Source organism: Salminus brasiliensis, chromosome 17 (assembly GCF_030463535.1).
Source record: "Salminus brasiliensis chromosome 17, fSalBra1.hap2, whole genome shotgun sequence".
Taxonomy (NCBI): Eukaryota; Metazoa; Chordata; class Actinopteri; order Characiformes; family Bryconidae; genus Salminus; species Salminus brasiliensis.
The window spans coordinates 3375942-3399307 of record NC_132894.1 but is presented as its reverse complement, the minus strand read 5'-3'; the positions used below and the strand labels follow the sequence as shown (position 1 = coordinate 3399307).

The 23366-nt window shown below is 42.7% G+C and overlaps 1 protein-coding gene across 16 annotated transcripts in view; it reads left to right on the top strand.

Moving 5' to 3' along the window:
* ptprsa (protein tyrosine phosphatase receptor type Sa) overlaps positions 1-23366 on the top strand; it is a 311006-nt gene that overhangs the window by 233487 nt on the left and 54153 nt on the right. For 9 of the 16 annotated variants that reach the window (XM_072659950.1, XM_072659949.1, XM_072659939.1 and 6 more), the window contains 8 exons: positions 1966-2280; positions 6119-6312; positions 9151-9177; positions 11621-11738; positions 19054-19647; positions 20751-20845; positions 21868-22121; positions 22687-22774. In XM_072659950.1, the coding sequence (XP_072516051.1) occupies positions 1966-2280; positions 6119-6312; positions 9151-9177; positions 11621-11738; positions 19054-19647; positions 20751-20845; positions 21868-22121; positions 22687-22774 (1685 nt within the window). The remainder of the gene's footprint in view (positions 1-1965; positions 2281-6118; positions 6313-9150; positions 9178-11620; positions 11739-19053; positions 19648-20750; positions 20846-21867; positions 22122-22686; positions 22775-23366) is intronic. The other 7 variants (XM_072659948.1, XM_072659947.1, XM_072659941.1 and 4 more) reach the window with 2 other exon arrangements.

The following is a 23366-nucleotide window of genomic DNA, read 5'->3' as shown; positions in this document are numbered from 1 at the left end:
TCATTTTGCAGAGAAATTCATTTCCCTGTAATCCCTTTAGTCAGTTTTGAATTAATTTCAGCGTTTTGCAGACGGATGTTCTGTTGGCTTGAAATTTCAATTATGTTTTCTCTTGATTTGTTTTCCGTGAAATGCCCTTATCATTTGTTTGTTGTTTGGGTTGAACACATGCCTTCACCAGTAGAGATAAGTGTCACTGTAATAATGAACTGGGCTACTTTCAAAAACAGTTTGGGAAATGAGTTTTTTTAGCCGAAAGACGAGCGAATCGTTCCTGAAGTGATGCAAAACAGGCCTGGTTTACAAACCAGCGTCTGCGGGTTCCTTTGGACCCGGGCGACCGTGGGCTGAAGCTCGTTTACACTGGCTCGGAGAGCCCAGGCTGTTTGAGTCAATACGATTAAGACCGAGCTATGATATTGATTCAGAACCTGCCGCATGTAGTTATTTCTCATCTGCTGAGGTTGAGAGAGCTCCACAAGAGAACCACAAACACTGCGCTGAAAAACATCCGTCCAGATGCCGATAAAGCGGCGCAGCGCTTTCCTGCGATGATGATAAAAATCTCACCCGCATCGAGAGCACAGACTGCAACAGATCCAATCTCGCAATGTGATGTGTAGCAGGACAGGATGGCACATGCCAAAACCTGTTACTGCCCACTACATCTATCAGTCAGAGCTACAAGCTGTGTGCAGTGTTGGCGTAGCCCAAATTGGTTCAGCTGGGGCGGACTGTAGTGTTCTAGATCGGACCATAGCCTTCTGGGTCGAACGGTAGTCCTCTAGGGCAGACCATAGTCTTCTGGGTCGAACCATAGCCCTATAGGTTGGACTGCAGCCCTCTTGGATGGCAATAGTCCTCTGGGTCGAACCATAGCCCTATAGGTTAGACCATGGTCTTGTGGGTCAGACCATAGCCCTCTAGATTGGACCGTAGCCCTCTAGGTCAGACCGTAGTTCTCTGGAATGGACCATAGTCCTCTGAGTCAGACTATGGTCTTGTGGATCAGATCATAGCCCTCTAGGTCAGATCGGAGTCCTCTGCATCAGATTGCAGCCCTCTGGGTCGAACCATAGCCCTCTAGGCTGGAGTGCAGCCCTCTAGGTCGGACCTTAGTCCTCTGACTTGAACCATAGCCCTATAGGTTAGACCATAGTCCTCTGGGTCGAACCATAGCCCTCTAGGCTGGAGTGCAGCTCTCTAGGTCGGACCTTAGTCCTCTGTGTTTGAACCATAACCCTCTGGGTCAGGCCAGAGTCCTCTAGATCGGATTGCAGCCCTCTAGCTCAGACCTTAGTCCTTTTTGTTTGAACTATAATCCTCTGGATCGGGCCATAGCCCTCTAGGTTAGACCATAGCCCTTGAGGTCAGACCGTAGACCTCTGGGTTGGATCATAGCCTTCTGGGTCAGATGGTAGTCCTCTGGGTCAGACCATAGCCCTCTAGGTCGGACCATAGTCTTGTGGGTCAGGCCGTAGCCCTCTAGGTTGGACCATAGTCATGTGGGTCAGACCATTGTCCTCTGGGTTGGACCATAGTCCAATGAGTCAGTACCTAGCTCTCTAGGTCAGAACAGATTCCTCTGGGTCGGACCATAGCCCTCTAGTTTGGACTGTAGCCCTCTAGGTTAGACCGAAGTATTCTGGGTCAGAACACAGCCCTCTAGATCAGATCGTAGTCATTCTTCATATTTCATTATTATGCATGTCATGTTACCTTCCTCTTCTGTTCACATTTGCATTCGCCCTTTAAATCCGTTTATTTTACTGTTCTTATTGTTTCCGTTATTTTTCCGTTCTTATGTTCAGTATTGTCGTTGCTTGTCTTTTCAGTTTGGTTTTTCCCTTTTATCATTTTCTTTTTCTCTTTCCCATCTTTTCGTTTTTTGTTTTCCACCCTCCCTTTTCCCCGCCCCTCCCCTCCTTTCCTCCTCCTCCTCCTCCTCCCACCCCGCCTGAGCAGAGCCTTCCGCCCCCCCTCAAGAGATTAAGTGCTCCAGCCCCAGCTCCACCTCCCTGTTGGTAAGTTGGCGCCCCCCGCCGGCGGAGAGCCAGAACGGGCCGCTGGCCGGGTACATAGTGCGCTACACGATGGCGGGGGGCGGAGCCGAGAGCAGAGCCGAACCCACCGAGGAGCTTCAGGTGCCGCCCACCTCCAGCCAGATAACGCTGCAGCGGCTGGAGAAGTGGACAATGTACCAAATCACCGTGGCCGCGGCAACCGCCGTGGGGCCTGGACCCGAGAGCCTGGCCCTCGTCTGCCGCACTGACGAGGACGGTATGAGACCTTTGTCCGTGTTTAGCTGAGAAAATGAACACCTATTAAGATATATATAATATTAATTTTAAAAATATTCATACATGGTAAAAAATATGAAATCATTTTTATCATAAAGTAATGTTTTTAATCAAAAAGAGCATTTTTTTCAGTCAAAAATTCTCCTAACTTGTTTTTTTCATCTGAAACTAAACTGAGTTTAGTCTGTGGCTCCGCCCCCTCAATTCATCTACTGCTTATTCTCATCTGCAAGTTAGAGCGCCCCCTATAACACAACATACCCAGACTGGGAGGCTTTTGACAATTGAGCACTGAGCCCTTGCAAAGATTTGAACTGATGACTTCCACACACTCGATGAGCAGCAGTTAGACCGTAGGGCCGGTCTAGAAACACAGTTCTAAGTAAATTTACCTTCCCCTTCTTTCTCAGACACAGAAATCTACATGGCTCCACAGCTCTAGGGTGGTGTGACTATCTAACTGCCTTTTTCTCAGGAGCGCATACGTTCACATCCTGTCTATGCCACAACCCTCCATGGTCAGGAGTTAGAAGAATTGGAAGAGCTCCCCCCATATATCGATATGGGGCATAAACAGTAAACAGATTAATTAAGGGGGCGGAGCCACAGACTCAACATCTTACCCAGTTTTTCATCAGTTTCAGCTGCAGCTTATTTACTAGTGCTGGGGATTGAGCCTCAAACTGAGATGTGGAGGATAGGAATGTGAGTTAGGAGAACTTTTGACGACGCTAAGTTGAGTTAACTCTTTGTTAAATGCTCTGTAATCAGATACTGCATCAGTTTTATACCTTTGATGTGTTTATTGTTGTAGGTGAATCGGCTTTTATTCAGCTCACGATATCTGTGTCCTCTGTGATGGGATTGCTTTGAGAATTATTCCATCTTTAGCGCTTCCCTCTTCTTTAATAGTTCTGAGATTAGCGGCTCTGCCATTGTACTGCTGCTTTGTTTATACTAGCAGTTACAGAAGCTGCCTGGACGTGGTTTAAAAGCCCCCAAATACAGTATGAAATGACTTGCTGATGTACACCAGCTGCGGATTTAGAAGTGAAAGCGGTGTTATAGACTCCTTATTTTATTTCCAACCCCTCCTCGCGCTCGCTGAGGCAGACAGGCCGCTTATGAGCTTTGAAATGATCCTCAGCTAGCTGCCGGTTGTAAGAAATTGTGCCCGACATCGCTGCTGACAAGTCCTCCCGGCTGACTGACAGCTGGAGTTCAGGGGACAAGCCGCTAATCGATACAGAACGGCCCACACTGTTCTTCAGCAGCCTGGCACACGCCGCCCCGTGATGGATGGGTGTGCTGGGGAGGCGGGCCTCGGGGTCCTTGCTGCGGTCAGACGGGTCAGACAGGGGGCACAGGCCCGTCCAAAGGGAAATTTTCTTTAGAAAGCCTGTTCTGTTAAAAAAAAGAAAACTGCATGGTGTGACGTCTCTATACACTGTACGAGAAATTCCTTACACTTACGTGATTTAAACAAGTGTAGAATATTTACATTTTACACAAAAAAATATACACACACACTATATGTCCAAATGTTTGTGGACGCCGCTTCTAATGAATGCATTCAGCTACTTTAAGTAGCACCCTTTGCTGAGACAGATGTAGCTTGTCTAGTCCCTGTAGAGAAGTATTGTCAATAGAATAGGACTCCCCGGAGCAGATAGGAAACATGAACCTATTGGCACGCTAGGTATGGGCTAAAAGCCCCCCAGCAGCATTGAGCTGTGGAGAGGTGAAACTGCGTTCTCTGGAATGATGGATGGTGCTCCATCCTGTCAAATCCTTACAGCAATGCTGCTCCAAAATCTAGTAGAATACCTTCTTCTTCCCCGGACAGTAGAGACAGTTACTCCAACAAAAGCAGGATCTACTTTTTAAATGCTCTTGATTTCAGAACTTTTGTCCAGATAGTGTTTTGAGTTTTTGTTCAGTTCTTGTTTTAGCAGCCAGAAGAAACAGTTAAACAGTTGTAATCAGCATCATTCTGAGTGGGGGTTAGTGGGAGATTAGTGAGAAAATGACTCAGAATCAGATTTGTTCACAGTAGTGTTGAATGGAACCAGACATCTTGGAAGTTTAACGCCTCTGAAAAGCTCCTTCACTAAACCTTATGTACACCAAATCCTTATATAAAGCTAGCCTGATGCCTCAGACATCGTTTTTTAGACATTATTGGTCTGAAATGAAATTCCTTGAATCTATTCGAGGTCGAGAGGTTCATGCAGGGCGATATGCGGCACAATAGTTATGTTAATCTGTATTGTAGTCATGGCAACTCATATTTCCTATCACCACCACGTTTTTCTGCGATGAGCTGCTTCGCACCAAACCAGTCTGTATTTGTTTAAGTCTCAACCACTGCATTATGAAGAAGTTTTGAAAGAAATGAGAGTTCCCCTTTAACACAGAACGAGCTGTCCTTAACTAGACACACAGGCGTGTTTAAAAATGACGTACCGGCGTCTGTTAAAAAACACATTCGTGCTTCGCAATTTGCCCTGCAGCCTGGCTTTTGCTATAAAAGAGTCATATTAGGGATGAAAGTCATAAAAAAAGGTCCTTTCTTACCCCTGCGCCTCACGTTATGTAACACAATAGGCGTTTTTTTTACTGACAGCGTTGAGAGCCTATTGGTTCCTGAGAGCGATAGCGTACACAGTAAATGCAGCCTTTAAACGCCAAGGCCTCGTATAAACAGATTTTTCATTAGCTTTCACATCCAAGGCTGCAGGCCGGCCGGCAGCAGGCAGCAGATTGTTCTGCAGGGAGGAGAAAAGAGCGATAAGCAGGAGCAGAAGACTGAGAATGTGTAAAGGCACCATATTTGATTTGAAGTCTCTTAAGTCAGTAAGTGCATTTGAGACTTGTTTCACCTAATCGAATGGCGTTTTGTGCTGAAGGCGGCGGGATAGAGTTTCCGCCCGGCTCCTGGATGACGGTGCCAGTGTGAGGCCTCGTCTGGAGGTGTACGACTCTGTGACAATAATAACAGTCTGGAAAAAAAGAGAAGCGAAAGACTGTAACACAGAAAATTGATCTATTTTGTCTGTGCCTCAGATTGCCTTCGTCTCTTTTTCAAGAGCTGCAGATAAAACTGTTCAGAGCCCAGTTAAGCAAAACTGAACGAGCAGAAGCTGTTATGATATTAACCCCTTTATTAGCCTGGGCCGGGACGCAAGGAGCTTTGGTGGAGCTGCACTACGAGACCTGTCTCCAGAGCTACTGTCAACGTAGAGTCACATTAGTGTAAAATCCTGTAGTATTACTCTACCACCACCGAAGCTATTCTGCTACTGGTCCTCTCAGCTTGTCCAGAAATGCATGTGTGCAGCTGTCCATGAGGGGGTCGCTTAAAGCATGACTTGTTTTTACAGCAGTGGAGTAAAAGTGAATTACACTCCCCAACTCTAGGGGGAGCCCAGGAGCACAAAATACCAATACTCGCATATTGATAAAACTGTCTATCAGGCTTTTTGGTTCAGGCATATCTCAAATGTCTGGGACAACTTGGACAAACCCCTGTACAATAATGCTAATTTCTGCTAGCTCTGCTTTGGGATTCTATTCGTGTGTTAGCATTAAGCTAATAGGACAGGGACAGTCAAAGCTTTATTAAAGCTCAATAACAATCTTAGGACCCACCTGAAGGAGCAAATTGTTAATTATATGCTTTTATACCTTAAAAAAACAGGAGACCGTCCATTTAGCTGTCAGGTTGACTGAAGTGAGCTGCATGCTGTAGATCGTTTATCTGACAGATATCCAGATATCCGGTTGAGGTGGTCAGAGCTGTGTCTTCTTACCCACAGTTCCCGGTGCGCCCCCTCGGCGGGTGGAAGTGGAGGTGATCAACTCAACTGCACTGAAGGTGATGTGGCGCTCCCTGTTGCCGGGGCGACAGCACGGGCAGATCCGTGGATACCAGGTGCATTATGTGCGGGTGGAGAATGGCGAGGCCCGCGGGCTGCCGCTCATCAAAGACGTGATGCTCGCTGACGCTCAGGTATGACGGCCCAGTCGTCGCACTCATGCTTCAACTTCAACTGCTGAATGCTGGGGGTGTAAACCTGTGTGATTATGACTGTGATTTTTTTAGGGCGATATTTTTTCATTTCACTGCAATTGTTACTAATATACCTGGAAAGAATAAATATATAAATAAATATATATATATATATATATATGTGTACCTATGTATATTATTATTATTATTATTATTATTATTATTATGTATTAAGTAATAATGAATCATTTTAGTTATAGTTTAATACAAATACAGTAAATTAAATATAATATAAAAATATCTCATTATGATGAAAAAAAGTAACTTCTTTACATTATAATATTATAATAATCTCTTTACATTATTTGAGCAGATGTTTTTGAGCAGTTGTCATTTCTGCAAATAAATAAATTCTCTAAATAGTAATATTTTTATTTGGAATTTAGGGGAAATGTTGTCCACGGTTAATAAAATACAACGCAAAAGTTAATTTCATACTGCCTATAAATAGCAAAACCTGAGAAACTGATCATGTAGGGTGGTCTCTTTATTTTTTCCAGAGCTGTACAATCAAAAATAAATAAAGAAAAAAAAAAAAAAAATATATATATATATATATATGTTGTTTACATAATTTTATATGTAAACAAAAAAACTCATTTATTAACATCCAAAAAATAATCTGAAATACATTAACTAAAGTTGGCTTGAGATACATTTTGTAGTTTGAGGTTTTATTAATAATTATTCCAGAAGCACCATGTTTACACCCCCTGCTACATACCATATAAGCTCACCCCCTGCCCCTGACTGCTTCTAAATGCTTTTTAGAACCTGTTAAACGTTCCAGCCTTTTTCTTTCATAGCCCTCATCCACAGTATGATCCTCGAGTGGTCTATAAGCTCTTATCTCCCAGTGTAGAGAAACCTTTAGCTGAGTTAAACCTGCCAGGCCCTCTCCTGCAGATAACAGCAGACTGGAGCTGATTATTCCACTGGTGTGAAAGCACCAAGCGTACAGCTCAGGAGGAGATACCTGAGCATCCAGACTGGAAGAGGGAACGGTCTCAACAAGAAGGAACCATAAGATCATTAGAATGTAGGAAAGAACAGGAGGGCTTTGGGAAGTCTGTGTCAGTGAACAAGAGCTTTGCCTCAAAGGCATCGGAGAGCTGGACAGATCTGTCCGCACTGGGTTGTAGCAGTAAATATTACAACCCACATTCTTCTTTAATTTCGTTCCACTGTTTTATATTTCAAAAGTGGAGAAAAACATTGATTTACTGTCCCGATTCTGTCAGTTTGTCTGAGAGCTTTAGGAGAGAGTTGGGAATTCTATCAGCAGCAGGAATTTTAGAGTAAAAATGCTTTGAATCCGGTTAAAAGTGTATTAGCCATGGGCAGTGTTGGGCACTTTTGGCATATTTGGTGCAAATACATTACCAGTTAAAAGTTTAGACTGACCTAATTGAGGGCGTTTTTCATAATCTTAAAAGAATTCGATGTAAATGCTTAACATTTTTATGAAAGAATTACATCCCAAATTTAATCCCGATTTTTGTGCTTGCCTGGTGACGTCAGAGGAGGCAGTGTGTCAGTCCTCACCCTCCCAGTGCCGTGAGCATTAAATATGATGGAAGAGTAATAGGGTATTTGGCGAATACGTAAATAAATTAATTAATTCATTCATTAATAACATTTTATAATCAATCGACTTCCTCCAGATGTCTTAAAAAAACAAACATTAAAAGGGTATTCAAATGTAGCAAGAAGATCGGAGAGGCTCCTGCAAGCAGTAGTTTAGCTCACAAGGTCTCATAAGCATGTGTGTATCATCTTCAGCTTTGTTTGAACAGGCCTCCCAGGAGGTTCCTCGTTGAAGCTACTTGAGAAACCACCAAGACTGTGTAAAGCTGCATCAAGGCACAGCGGGGTGGAGGGGTGCAGTGAGGAATCTGAGAGATAGAAAATACTTTGGATTTGTTTTGCGATGTTGGTCACCGCTGGATTCCAGACGCTCCAGACGCAGCGGCGTAGAAGTAGAACCATTATGTTTCTGGTTCCACAGAGAACCATGTTTTACCTTGATTTTACATTGGTAAAGAAGGTTTACATCAAGTGAGCTTTACAATGCTCTCGATTACAAACATGCTTCAGCTTGAAGTGGTTTTTCTATGGAAGTCTGTTGTTTGTATATGTGGATGACATCGTTGTCATGAGTGGAAATAGCAGCAAAAGAAAGACAGCTCTGGTCAGGCTGGTACTGTAAGTGAGCATAAACTTATAAACTCCATTTACAACTGAAATCAGAGCCTGATTATCTGGTACACTGGCAATTTAACCTTGTCCCGCCTCGTTCCGCGGACGGAGATGGAGTAGAATTATCGCGCCTATAGAGGCGCATCCACTCAGTCATTCACTTTACCCTGAAGAGACCCTTTGAAGGTAGCGCTTTAGCGAGTGCGCTTACAACCCGGGAGTGTGTTAATGGTCCTGCAGAATGTGCATAAATTACTATAAACACATTCTTCTATGTGTAAAGCATTGGGCTATAACCGGATCTGTAGAAGTAGACCTACAGATGGGGAAAATCTGCTTGCTGGAGAGAGCGAAGTCCCAAATTGACAGGCGGAGTGAACAGAATCCTTGAACAGGGCTGCTCTTTTTCCCCTTTTCTTTTCCTCATGACCTACTTTTAAAACACTCTTTTCGGAGTCGTCCGCCTCAGTGCCACTCTCCCCTCTCTTCCCGCTCTGCCTTTTTCATATTCCTCTCTCTCTTTCTCTCTTTTGAAAATTGCTTTCACTCGCGCTCTCCTCTCTTGGGTTTGGGGGTCAGTGGGAAACGGACGACACGGCCGAATATGTGAGTACGGAGATGCCGAGCGTTTGCTGTAGTCGGAAAGCATGCGGCATTGCATCAGCCCGGGCGTTCAGACGTTCAGAGTGGACATGACCAGCCTGGGCCACTTAGACCGGCCTTAAAGCGACGGCCGGGGCAGTGCTGGGGCCTTTGATCTAAGGCGATTGTGCCAGCGATAACACACCAATGATGACATGCCGAGGGGATGATGCAATGCCCAGTGCTCGTTAATGTCTGACTGTATTGCTGTGTTGCGTGTAAATGTGTGTGTGATGTGCCTTGTTGTGCAGTGGTGCTGTGAAGTGTTGTGTTGTATTGTGTGTTTTGTTTGAACGCAGTGGTGCTGAGAAGGCTAACGACGAGCTGGAGGGATACTGGGGGGAGGACACACTGATTTATGAATACTGCTAGTGTTTTTTTAGTGGGATAAACCTTACAAAAGTACCGAAGTATTCCCTAAGATTAATCCCATTATATATATATATATATATATATGTGTGTGTGTGTGTGTGTGTGTGTGTGTGTGAACATGTGAATACACATGTGGTGGTATATATATATATACAAAAGTACCGAAGTATTCCCTAGGATTAATCCCATTATATATATATATATATATATATATATATATATATATATATATAGCTAAATACAGTATATAGCTATATATATGGACAATGTCTGCAAAATCATTATTATAAAAACTAATATTGAAATAATGACAACAACAATACACATCTACTCCTGTACAGTATTAGCATGTCCAGCAGTCCAGTCTCAGACTGTAGAAATGCTGTAGACCTGGTTTGGGAACAGTGTGATATTTTTGCTTTCTTCTCCAGTGACGAGCAGATTTGCATGATTTCCTCTTCTTCGCTGTTGGCAGAACATGGATGAGTCCATAGACGGAGCCACTCTCGGGCCCCTTGCGAACACCTTCCTGCTTTCCCTACAAACACTCAGCATTCATCCCCCCCCTCTCTTGGCGCTCGTCGCATTGATCTAGGGCCCCTGCTTTCACGGCAACTACAGGAAAATAATGACCCGTCGAAAGTGTGTGTGCACACAGATTAGCAGCCGATCTACGGAAATTCATTATTCAGCCGTGCTGTTTGCTCAGGCTTCCCCTGCATTAATTCCCCTCACACGTTTTCTAGAAGGTTCACGAGAGAGAAGAGCGAGCGAGGGAAGCCTGAGGATTCGCTGTCCGTAATGAATTGGTGTTAAATATCAGCGCATGAGCAGCATGCAGGTGGAGCTGCTGTCCAGGATTGATTGTATCCATTAAATGTAGGTGTGTCGCCTCCTAAGGAGTCAGAGAGTATTTCGTTTGCTGAAGCTGGAGAAGAACAAGAAAAGCAATAGAAATCACAGGTGTTAACCCTTTCAATTTCTGGCTTATTATTCAGATAATAATCAATATTAAATCATATTATTCAGTAACCAGTATGAATTCTACCTGTAACTAGACTAAATTACTGCTTAAATAGGAGTAGTTTTATTAGAGGAGGTTGTGCATTGCAACTTTTAAAGGCTTTGATTGGCCGTTTGGTTTAGCAGATTCATACTGGAGTAAAATAACAACACACTTTTTATGGTCAAAGTATGAAAACTACACACATTACAGATTCATACTGGATTAAAATCACGCCACAGTTGTTTACAGTTAAGATGTAAAATCTACACACACTGCAAATTCATACTGGATTAAAACCACTTTAGACTTATTACAATCAAGCTGTAAAATCTACACACACCGTCAGATTCATACTGGATTAAAACCACTGCACATGTATTACAGTCAAGCTGTAAAATCTATACACACTGCAAATTCATACTGGATTAAAACCACTGCATACTTATTACAATCAAGTTGTGAAATCTACACACACTGTCAGATTCATACTGGATCGAAATAACTACACAATTATTACTGTCAGGCCGGAAGAGCTGGACACATTGCAGATTCATACTGGATTAAAATCCCTTCACCGTTGTTATGGTTAGAATGTTAAAACTGCACACGCTGTCAGATTCATACTGGGTTACAACCCCTTCTCAAATATTATTCTCAAGGTGTGAAGACTACTCACAGTAGATTCATACTGGTTTCAAATTCCTACATAATTATTACTGACACTGTTAAAACCGCACACCCCGCAGATTCATACTGGATTAATAAGAATCCACAATTATTACCATTGAAAATGACAGATTCATACTGGTAGTCCTAAATCACCTAGAACCTCTGCGGTTCAGAGAGCTGAAGAATTGGAGACTGGTCCCCAGTAAACAGTGCTGTAAGGGCGGAGTTTGAGGGGTCACAGAGGGGTGAAATGAAAGCCTGTGTTGTTGGTGCAGAAGGTCTTCGTCGGGCCGGGGAAGCAGCAGTGTTTTACTCAAACACAAACGCTGACTCTTGCCTCCTCCTGTCCACTAACTGTAGGAGATGGTCATTGGGGGACTGCAGCCGGACACCACCTACTCCATCACCGTGGCAGCCTACACCACCAAGGGAGACGGCGCTCGCAGCAAACCCAAGCTGGTGGTGACCAAGGGAGCAGGTGAGTGCTAATGCAGTTATCATTACACACACCCTGAGCTTTACACACTGCGAAATGACCCCTGGGAGACTTCAGTGTGATGAAAAAGGAGCAATGAGCAGAATACATAACGCAGGGAGAGGAAAGAGCAATAAAGGAATGTGTGGAGCTGCGGCGGCCAGCTGCAGGAGCTACCCGGGCTTTATGGCGTGGACTCTCATCACACCTGTGAGGTTCTCTTATTAAAGATAAAAGGAGGGGGTGGAGAACGATGCTGTGTGGGTTCCTGCAGGGTTTGAAGAAACATGCTCTGTATCCTAGGCTGATCTAAGCTACTTTGTTAAATAGTTCTTATATTTTTGTTGTTAATTAACGAGCATTTCCCAAAACCTCTGTGACTTAAGTACTATGTGAACTTGCTTGCAATTTAACGACTAACTTGACCTGTTTATTATTCACAAACGAGGCATATTACAGCACCCAAAAGCCAGGGGGCGCTAATTCTGGGGAAGTGGAGGAATAATAATCATGAATATTATTGGTATTAGCAAAATATGTAAAAATGCACATAATTACCCATTATTTATTTATTGATTGATTAATAGATGTATTAGTATTAGTATTATTATTATTAGTGATGTATTAATATATGTACACACTTCTTCATTAAAGAAAACAGTTCTACACAGAACCAAGACAACTCAAAAATAGATAAGACCATTTTGCTTAGAGAACCATGACAACTAATATATATATATATATGTATTGATTGTGTAAATGGTTCTTCAAACACAAAGTTCTCTTGGAGATGGTTCCTTATATAGAAGATTCCCCTATTGTTACAAGTCTGAGAACATTTTATAGTGCATATATATACAGCCTTATTTAAAAAGATCCAAATGCATTAATGGTTCTTCGCCTGGGGAAATGGTTCATCAAACACCAGGAAGAGATTGAGAACCCGAGAACCCTTTTTCGGTACTATCTATCTCTCTATCTCTATCTCTATCTATCTATCTATCTATCTCTACCTATCTATCTCTCTATCTATCTATCTATCTCTCTATCTCTATCTATCTATCTATCTATCTATCTCTCTATCTCTATCTATCTATCTATCTATCTCTATCTATCTCTCTGTCTATCTATCTATCTGTCTATCTCTATCTATCTCTCTATCTCTATCTATCTCTCTATCTCTATCTATCTATCTATCTCTATCTATCTCTCTATCTATCTCTCTATCTCTATCTATCTCTATCTCTCTATCTCTATCTATCTCTCTATCTCTATCTATCTCTATCTCTCTATCTCTATCTATCTCTCTATCTCTATCTATCTATCTATCTATCTCTATCTATCTATCTCTCTATCTATCTCTCTATCTCTATCTATCTCTCTATCTCTATCTATCTATCTCTATCTATCTATCTCTCTATCTATCTCTCTATCTCTATCTCTCTATCTATCTCTCTATCTATCTCTATCTATCTCTATCTCTCTATCTCTATCTATCTCTCTATCTCTATCTATCTATCTATCTATCTATCTATCTCTATCTATCTCTCTGTCTATCTATCTATCTGTCTATCTCTATCTATCTCTCTATCTCTATCTCTCTATCTATCTCTCTATCTCTATCTATCTATCTATCTATCTATCTATTTATCTATATATATATAATACTCTTAACTCTATATATAGGACTCTTAACCATCTGCCACTTTTAATTATACCACTATTACCCATCATTACCATCATAACCATATCAAAAACGTTACCTTGTTAAATGTTTCATAAAACACAAGGAAGACTTCTTGCACATGGTTCTGTCTATAGAACCTTTTTAAAAAGATCCAAAACGGGTTCCACAAGTGTTACAATTCCTTATATAGAACCTTTTTGTTAAAAAAAAAATATCAGAGAAAGTTCCCCTGTTGTTAAAAGTCTGAGAACCTTTTTCAGTGCTATACATGTAGCCTGTAGCCTGCTACAAAAGATCTGAATGCATTAGTGGTTCTTCGCCTGGGAAAATGGTTCTCAAACACCAGGAAAACCCAGAGAACCTGAGAACCCTTTTTCGGTACTATATATATATATAACCTTTTCAAAAACTTTACCTTGTTAAATGTTTCCTAGAGATGGTTCTTTCTATAGAACCTTTTTAAAAAGATCCAAAACGGGTTCCATAAGTGTTACAATTCCTTATATATATTATTAAAAAAAAAGATCTAAAAAATCTGAATGCATTAATGGTTCTTCGCCTGGTGACGTGGTTCTTTAAACACCAGGAAGACCTTTTCATCTTCTGTGAAGGGTTCCACTATTGTTACAAACCAGAGAACCCTTTTTCAGAACCTTTAGAGTGTATATCAGTAATGACTGATTTCAGCTGGTCAGCAGTGGGTCAGAGCAGGTCGGTTTTTCAGACCTTCAGAACCTCTGGTGCTCTCACCACCAGCAGCACAAGCTCTGAGCGCTGCCGTGATCCGTCCTCCAGCGTGACAGGTGTGTGTGCCTATCGCAGGTGTCAGTGTGTGACGGCTCCACCACGGCTGCCTATCAGTCTGCGCGGGCATCACATACACACACACTCAAACACACATACACTGTCACACACTCTCACAAACACAAGTTCTGACTGATGTGCCTCAGCCAGAAGCTCCATCTCTCAAAGTGGAGGGACCGTGACCCAGTCCCACCCCCCCACCACCACCACCACCCCCAAAAAATTCTCCCCATCCTTCCTTTTCTCATTCCTGAGACTGTGGAGAAGCAGCTTAAGTGAAATAAATAAAAAAATAAATAAAGGGAATAAGAGAGGAAGCAGAAAACGGACTTAGCCCTTCTTAGGTAAAGAGCATCATGGTCTTTCATGTGACAGCGGGGCAAGCGAGCTTGGCCAATGGGGGCTCAGAGGAAGCACTCTGGGCACTTTCATGCTTCATTTCGGGGACATTGTGCTGTCAGACAACTTAAGCTCGCGCCTCGTCCCATTGATAAGGGCCGACCCCCCTTTCAGGCGCTGACGGACCCTCTGTGCCACGCTAAGCGCTGAGTGAAAGGAGGCACTCCCCCGCCTCCGCCCTCCTGCCTGGGGGAGATAGGCTTTAGAGCTCCTCACACACACACCACAGCTAATACACACACATATGCCCTAATGCACACACATGCTAACATGTACACACTAAATCACACACACACAATAATGCATTCAGAGTGGCTATTATATGCACATGCTAACACACACACACACACACACCAGTGCGCACACACACATGCTAATGCACACACAAGCAAATAGACATACACATTATTAATATGTAATACACTTATACACACACACACACACACACATTATGTACATGCTAAAGCAGGCACACTCATTGACACCCTTACTGATGCTAATATACGCACATGCTAACACACACACACACCTACCAGTGTGCACACACACATTAATATGTAATACACTCATGCACACATTCTAACACACACCATCTCACACACACACACACACACGCTAATATGCACAAGCTAAAGCAGGCACTCATTGATATCTTTACTGATGCTAATATACGCACATGCTAACACACACACACACACACACACCAGTGCGCACACACACATGCTAATGCACACACGTGCAAATAGACATACACATTATTAATATGTAATACACTTATACACACACACACACACACACATATGCTAATATGTACATGCTAATGCAGGCACACTCATTGACACCCTTACTGATGCTAATATACGCACATGCTAACACACACACACACACACCAGTGTGCACACACACATGCAAATATACATACACATTATTAATAGGTAACACACTCATGCACACACACACACACACACACACACACACACACACACACATATGCTAATATGTACATGCTAAAGCAGGCACACTCATTGATATCTTTACTGATGCTAATATACGCACATGCTAACACACACCGATGGATCCGGTGAGGTATTGAGGGCGAATGAGCAGGCTGAGGCGGTTGGGGTGGGTGGGTGGTGGTGGTGTTGGGGTGGGGCTGGTTTAGCTTTGATGTATGGCTGGTCAATTCGGCCACACGCAATAATGTGTGGTGTTTTTAGCAGAGGTTGAGGAACCTTATCAATATAAAGATTAGAGGGAGGAATCATTGCTTTACAGCACCTTGATCTCACAGCAAATGTCCCACTATTGATCGTTTTGATGCGGCGTGTTGTCCAGGAGGAGAGACATGGCCCTGATTGATTGGAGCTCCATTATTGAACACAAAGCCTCCACTGACCGCTGTGAGCTCCATCCAGACCTATCCACTTTCAATCATTCAGCACCCAAACAGATGCACCTTATTTACAGCAGGGTTGTGGCTAATGATACAGTATTTTGTAACACACCTGTTGTGGGTCTCTCTGCTTTTATCTTTGTGAATTAATTAATTGATTTAATTTAATTTAATTAGGTGTTTTAGGTATATAGCCCATGCCCCCTAGTGGAGCATAGAGGATTCGTAGGGGTGCATACAGTGAGTGTGCAATGACACCTCGTACCCCTCGTTTTGGAACCTAAATGCAAAAATATTATTAGTTAAAATATTTTTTATATATAATTATTAAAAGCTAATAATAATAATTATTATTATTTTTGTTGTTAAAAAAGTTTGAATACCTTTGTTTTATGTTATGAATTAGGTCATTTATGTTTTGCCTGGCTTGGATTTATTGAAATCATTTGGGATTGGTTAGGATGCTCACATCATAGCAAAATGTAATTGGCTGCTGGGCTCATTTGCATATTAAAGTATTGTGCTTGCATAGTTGATCAACAACCATCATACTGCGCATCCCTACGGCAAAATAAGAGTCTTTCAGAGTGAGGTTTGGTGTGAAATTGCGACTCACTGAAGAAATTGAAGCCAAAATAGCCCATTTATTTACTATCCAAACCAACCAGTGAACCTACACGGCTCTCCTGACTGTATTAAGGAAGTTGAACTTTTTTGGCCTCATAACGATAAAATGTATGGAACAAACTATTAACCGTTTAAAGTCAAGTGTATCTTATGTGATGGATATTGGAGTTTTTGAGAGCTCTGCAACATCTGTGATCAGTAGTTCATTATTTTAAATAATTATAAAAAAAAATAATACATAATACATATAGGACAGGTATAATGCAATGATAATATACAATACATTAAATAAATAATAAGCAATTAGATAAATGAGAAAAACATTAGACGCATGCCCCCTGGTGGATTATGCTTGCACTTTTGTGCTCCAGAAAAATACATACAGATTTCACAGCTTGTTAACTTGTTAATTCCAGTTGTAGCAAATATGATACAAAATAAAAGTCCTATTAGTCTCAATTCCTTTATTGGAATATGTCCACCAGTGAACCTACACGGGTCTCCTGAGTGTCTTATGGAAGATTAATGATAAATATAATTAATAAAATCAATATATAAATAAATAGTGGCGAATCTGAACAAATACATTTTCTTTGGGGACTATTTTCTTTTTGGCCTCATAACGCTTGTATGCATGTATCCCTCCACCATTCATGGATGTGAAGATTTGTTTTAGGCCCAAAACTTTCTACAGTGGCTCAAGACTTCAGATAGTCTATTGCTAACTATTTGAGCCTTTAGAGGGAGCTCTCAGACGTCTGGCTCCATTCACCACCATTGTGAGCAGTTCTGATTCTGTCCTTTTCACCAAAACACTCTGAATACCTTTGTTCACAGCTTAAGCTCCTAATTATTAGACATTTTTCAAATGTAATGGAATTCCCCTTTAAGCCCCCTGTGTTGGTCAGAGGCCTCCTCTGTGTGACTGGAGGAGGGACAGCAGGGCAGCCTAAACGTATAGCAGCAGTGGCTTCATCACTCGATAGTCTAAGCCTCCCCGCCTTCTCCCAAAAGCCCTTCTGTGGCTCTCTTCGCCTCCTCTGGACATGAGAAGGGCATTTAGGGGGCTGGAAATTAGAGAGAGCGAGTGAGCGGGAGGGAGAGAGGGGAGTTGTGGGGGGGCGAGGAGAGAGGAAATCAAAGCGTAACCCAATCCTTTCTCAATCAGGGCCTGTGTGTCAACAGCAGCCATTAATGCGGGGCGTGATGGGAAACGTGCCTGAGGCCCCGTTGCGAGGGATTGAGAGAGGTGTGTGTTGGCCGGCACGCTGCGCTGAAGTGGAGTCGCGGTGTGCCGCCGCAATCACGGACATGCTGACCCCCGCTGTCCTCGCTTTGTGGCAGATTGCACTGTGTCCCCCATCACCTTCAGCTCTCTCTCGCCCTCTCTCTCTCTCTCTCTTTCTCGCTCTTCTATTCCTCTTTCCTGTTCTCCTGCTGCTAGCACTTTCCTTTATGGATTAAACCCCGTACCACTCCACCTCCCGTCTGCTGCTCCCTTATCATTCACTTAACCCGAGCCGGCCAACATACACTCTGTGGACAAAAGTATTGGGACACCTGCGCATTCACTGTTTCTTCCGAAATCAGTGGGGATTAAAAAGAGTTTCTTTCGCCCTTAGGATGGAGTAACTGTCTTTAACGGCTTTCTTTTAGATTTTGGGCCAGCACTGCTGTGAGGATTTGATTGCATTCAGCACTAAGAGCGTTAGCGGGGTCAGGATGTTGGACTGACCTTAACATTTTAAAGCCAAGTGTATCTTGTATGTGGTTGATATTTGAGTTGAGTTGAGAGCTCTGCAACATCTGTCATGATCTGATCATTAAATAGTTCATTATTTTAAATAATTATTAAATTATATAAATAATATGTTATACATATAGTGCGGGTATAATGCAATAATAATATACAATACATTAAATAAATAATAAGCAATTAGATAAATGAGAAATAAATCTGATGCATGCCCCCTGGTGGATTATGCTTGCACTTTCATGCTCCAGAAAAATACATACAGATTTCACAGCTTGTTAAGTTAGTATGATACAAAATAAAAGTCCTATAAGTCTCAATTCCTTTGTTTTTTAAGTACTTGGGCAGAAGGTCAAACAGGTCAGGCTGTCTACAGGAACAGCAGATCAATGGAAATGGTTGATTTATTGTTTTTAAATTTTAAAATATTAACCAGGAAAGAAACACCCCATGATTTTCCCATGGTATGGGCCCTTTAAGGCCCTTGCACCATAGTTTCTACAGGATGCCTGGACTGCCTGGACTGGAGAGTGGACGAAATTCCTTCAAAAAAGGAAGGAATGCCCAGTTCTCCACCACCATACGAGCTCTTTACAGCATATATGAGTAAATGTCAGGCTAACGCTCATATCAGTCTTTGTGTCTTTGTCCACAGTTCCGGGACCCCCTTCTCTGTGGGTCCATCAGGATTCCGAAAACTCTGCAGTGGCCCGCTGGCTGCCCCCGGAGGTCATACCCATGGGCCTGGACCTGCTGGGCTACCGCCTTCAGTTCGGCCGCAAGGACGTCCTCCCCCTGGTCACGCTGGAGTTCGGCCCCGAAGAGCAAGAATACTCCATACCCAGCATGCACCGGGGCGCCACTTACATCTTCAAAGTGTCGGCCAAGTCACGCTCCGGCTTCGGGGAGGAGGCAGTGCAGGAGCTGAGCCTGCCGGAGCAGGTTCCCCGGGGCTACCCACAAATCACCGACGGCTCAAACGTCACCTGCTGCTCCGTCCACTTCTCCTGGCTGCCTCCGGTGCTGGCCGAGCGCAACGGCGCCATCATCGAGTACACTCTGGCCTACCAGGAGGCTGGAGCCTCTGGCATCCCGCTGGAACTGCGCCTGCCCGCCTCTGAGAACAGTTACACCCTCAACAGCCTCAAGCCCAACTCCGTTTACGACGTGAAAATACGCGCACACACCAGTGTAGGTCCAGGGCCCTTCAGCCCGTCCGTCCAGTATCGGACAGTGGCCCTCGAGACAGGTAGGGCTTTGCTTTGCTTTGCCTCTCTGCCCCACTCTGTGGGACAAATAGCAACCAAATAAATCCTGAAATCAACATAACCTCCCCTCACCTCCACTGAAAACAGCAAGCACCTACACAGCGATTACATTAGAACTAACGCGGGGGACACTCACCTCACTAACCCAAACCCAGGTAAAGCCAAGTCAGTAAGTTAACAGTCAGTCAGTTTTTGAAAAGGGAGGAGCACCGAAATCGCAAGGTAAGTGCAACCTTGACTGGTCAGACACGCCTCCTGTAAGCCAGCACACTCACTCATTTAGCCACGCCCCCACTCAGGTATGCTCAGGTAGGATTTGAAAGGAGAGTCACCTTGTTGAGTTGAATTAGGCAGTGTTTAAGTTGGGCAGGTTTGAGTTAAGTTCGTTTGGTTTGATTAAGTTCATTTGCTTTGGGTTTTTTTTTTTACCCCCCTCTTCCTGCCCCCTGTCCCATTCTTTCCCCACACTGATATGGTTTGCAGCATGGCATCCCAAGATGCACTGCTAAAAAGACTGTGGGCATGATATGTTTGGGTCTGTCCTGTTGTTTCTCCCTGGCTTGGGTCGTGGGTAGTGCCTGTCCAGGGTTGGGAGAGAGAGCCTGGTTTCAGTACATTTACACACCTATATACACACACTCGTATATATAGATGCTGAATATCAAAGGGTCTATCCACTGTATTATCCAACTACCCTACCAATGTACTGGATCCAGTGTGGGTTCTGGAGCCTCACTGACCGCTCTGGAGAGGCACTGCTTGGCCTCTATACAATCCTGTCCTCCATTGGTCTGTGTGTCCACCAGTCCAGTCGTGTTCTGTTTTGTCTTAACCAAAAGCGCCCTTCCCCACCTCCTTCACAGCGGTCACCACACATCACCCACTCCGCAGGTTTCCCCTCGGGAATAGATTCTTCAAACGCCGACCCTTTCTTCTCCACTCTCTTTCTCTCTGTCTCTCGCTCGCCCGCTCTCTCTCGCTCCACTGTCCGCTGTCATCTTGACTAAAGCATCTGTCTCTCTTTTTGTTTTTTTGTTTTTTTTTCTCTTCCTTTCATCCCCATACACGTGTGTTGTCTGGCCAGATGTTCCTAAAAACTTCACGGTGAAGCTGGTCACCAAGACGACAGTGTTGCTGACGTGGAAGTTCTCTGACAGCCGCTTCCGGTACCCCTGCATGGTGAGTGGGAATAAAGGGAAGACTTTTACTGACTCTTTTTTCTGTGGTAGTTTTGAATTTAAAAAATATATAAAAATAAATTCATTAATTATAAATTATAATAATTTTAATTAATTCAATCAAAAAATAAATAATTCTAACTAAACCAAAAAGATCTAAAATAAAATCAATTAAATATAAATATTGTAAATAATCCATAATAAATAAATAAATATAAATATTGTAAATAATTATAAATAAATCAATATAAATATTGTACATAATTAAAAATAAATCAATATATATTGTAAATAATTTTAAATAAATAAATATAAATATTGTACATAATTCAAAATAAATAAATATAAATATTTTAAATAATTTTAAATAAATAAATATAAATATTGTAAATCATTCAAAATAAATAAATATAAATGCTGTAAATAATTTTAAATAAAAAAAATATAAATATTGTAATGATTCATAATAAATAAATAGAAATATTGTAAATGAATTATAATAAATAAATAGAAATATTGTAAATAATTGTAAATAAATAAATAGAAATATTGTAAATAATTTTAAATAAATATATTTTGCAATTTTACAAATTTTTTTTAAACCAATGAAATGGCAAATATATATATTTTACCATATATTTTATTTAATTCTATTTTTTTATATTTTTCTATACGTTTCTTTTAATATGAGAACACAGTCTTAGCAACATGATCATTCCCTGTATAAATGCACAGACCAACTCAATATAGATGTTCCACAACAGTCAGCTGCTGAACACTGTCTCGTTAACCAGCCCGAGGCTTCAGTCATCACATACCATCATATTTTTAGACATTATCTCTTTAGCTATTACGCATTTATCTGATATATGCTAAATGTGACCTCAGGCTAGAGTCATTTAATGTTCAGGTCCATTCTGACAGGGAAGCACTTAGACATCCCATAACACATAAATTCCAGCATAAATCAGAAGCTCCGGTCCATCACCTCCTCGCATCAGTGGGCTTTCCCTGTCCCCACAGATCGAGTACAATCGCCAGAAGTTGGACATAGACGCTAGAATGACCAAAGTTCTGATCACCAACCTGAGATCCAACAGCACCTATGAGTTCCGCATCTCCTGCCCGGACAACAGTGAGGGGGGCTCCAGGCACCGGCTGGTGGCCCGGACCGCCCCGTCCATCCTGGTCAACAAACCAGAGCTGGACACGAGGAGAGAGCCGGACAACACCGTCACCATCATCCTCCCTCCTCTGGAGAATCGGGAAATGGTCAAGTGAGTGCTGCCTTTTGTATTTATTCACATACACTATAAGGACAAAAGTATTGGGACACCTGCTCATTCACTCTTTCTTCCAAAATCAAGGGGATTAAAAAAGAGATTTTGGAGTATTTGATTGTATTCAGCAACAAGAGAATTAGAAGTGAGGTCAGAATGTTGAATGTTGAACAATCACCACCCCACCTCATCCATCCCCAGCTCCCCAACCCATCCCAAAAGTATTGGATAGAGCACCACCATTCATCATTCCAGAGAACACAGTTCCTCCACTGCTACACAGCTTAATGCTGGGGGGGCTCTTTACACCCCTCTAGCCCACGCCTGGCCAATAGGCTCATGTTTACCTGCTCCAGAGAGTCCTATTCTATTGGCAGTACTTCTCTACAGGGCCTAGACAAGCTGTGAGTGTGTGTCAGCATTGGGGGCGACCTAAAGTAGTAGCTGAATACATTCATTAGAACTGGTGTCCACAAACTTTTTGTAATTACTGCATAATTAATTACATTTACTTTCAGTTTGGGGTCTGTATCAAGCCTTTTTCGACTTTTTCCCCCTGCAGGTCCGTCTATGTGGTGGTGGTTCCGCTGAAGAAAGGTCGTGGGCCGATAAGACACATCAAGAACCCTGATGAAATAGATCTGGAAGAGGTAAACACATGCTCCACATGCTCCACAGTCTCAGTGACGATGATCTGGCTTCTTCTGATCCCTAAATCTGTCCCCACTTAAACTCAAAAACGGTTCATCCTAAATAGAACCAAAAACGGTTCTTCAGATTCTGATGGTGTTAAATGGAGCTTTCCCCAATTATGGGGGATGGAGTCCGATGGAGAACGGGGTCTTTTATGATTAAATTCAGTGAAAATATCATTTTTTCATTGTTTAATGTTTGTTGATAATCCCTGCTCTCGCCTGCACGGATCACGTAGCACCGGCCGAGCCGAGCCAAGCACTACTGCAGTGTTTTCAGCAGCAGCGTTCCCTTGGGCTGCTTCTAGGAGAGAGGAGAATTACTCCTCGTCCTCCTCTTTCTCCTCTTCCTCACCCTGGGACCCTGCCACACTTCAGACACTCGACTTTGCACCGTGACCGCCACAAGGGTATCGGCTACGGAATTACCCTTTTTTTCCCCTCTCCAAGTAGATAACTCATTTCATTTCAGTTTGGGCTCGGCGCCAGCGTGTTCCCACTGACTCCGGAGCAGCGGGATGAATTAGCTGAAACCGCTTCAGATTTTTTC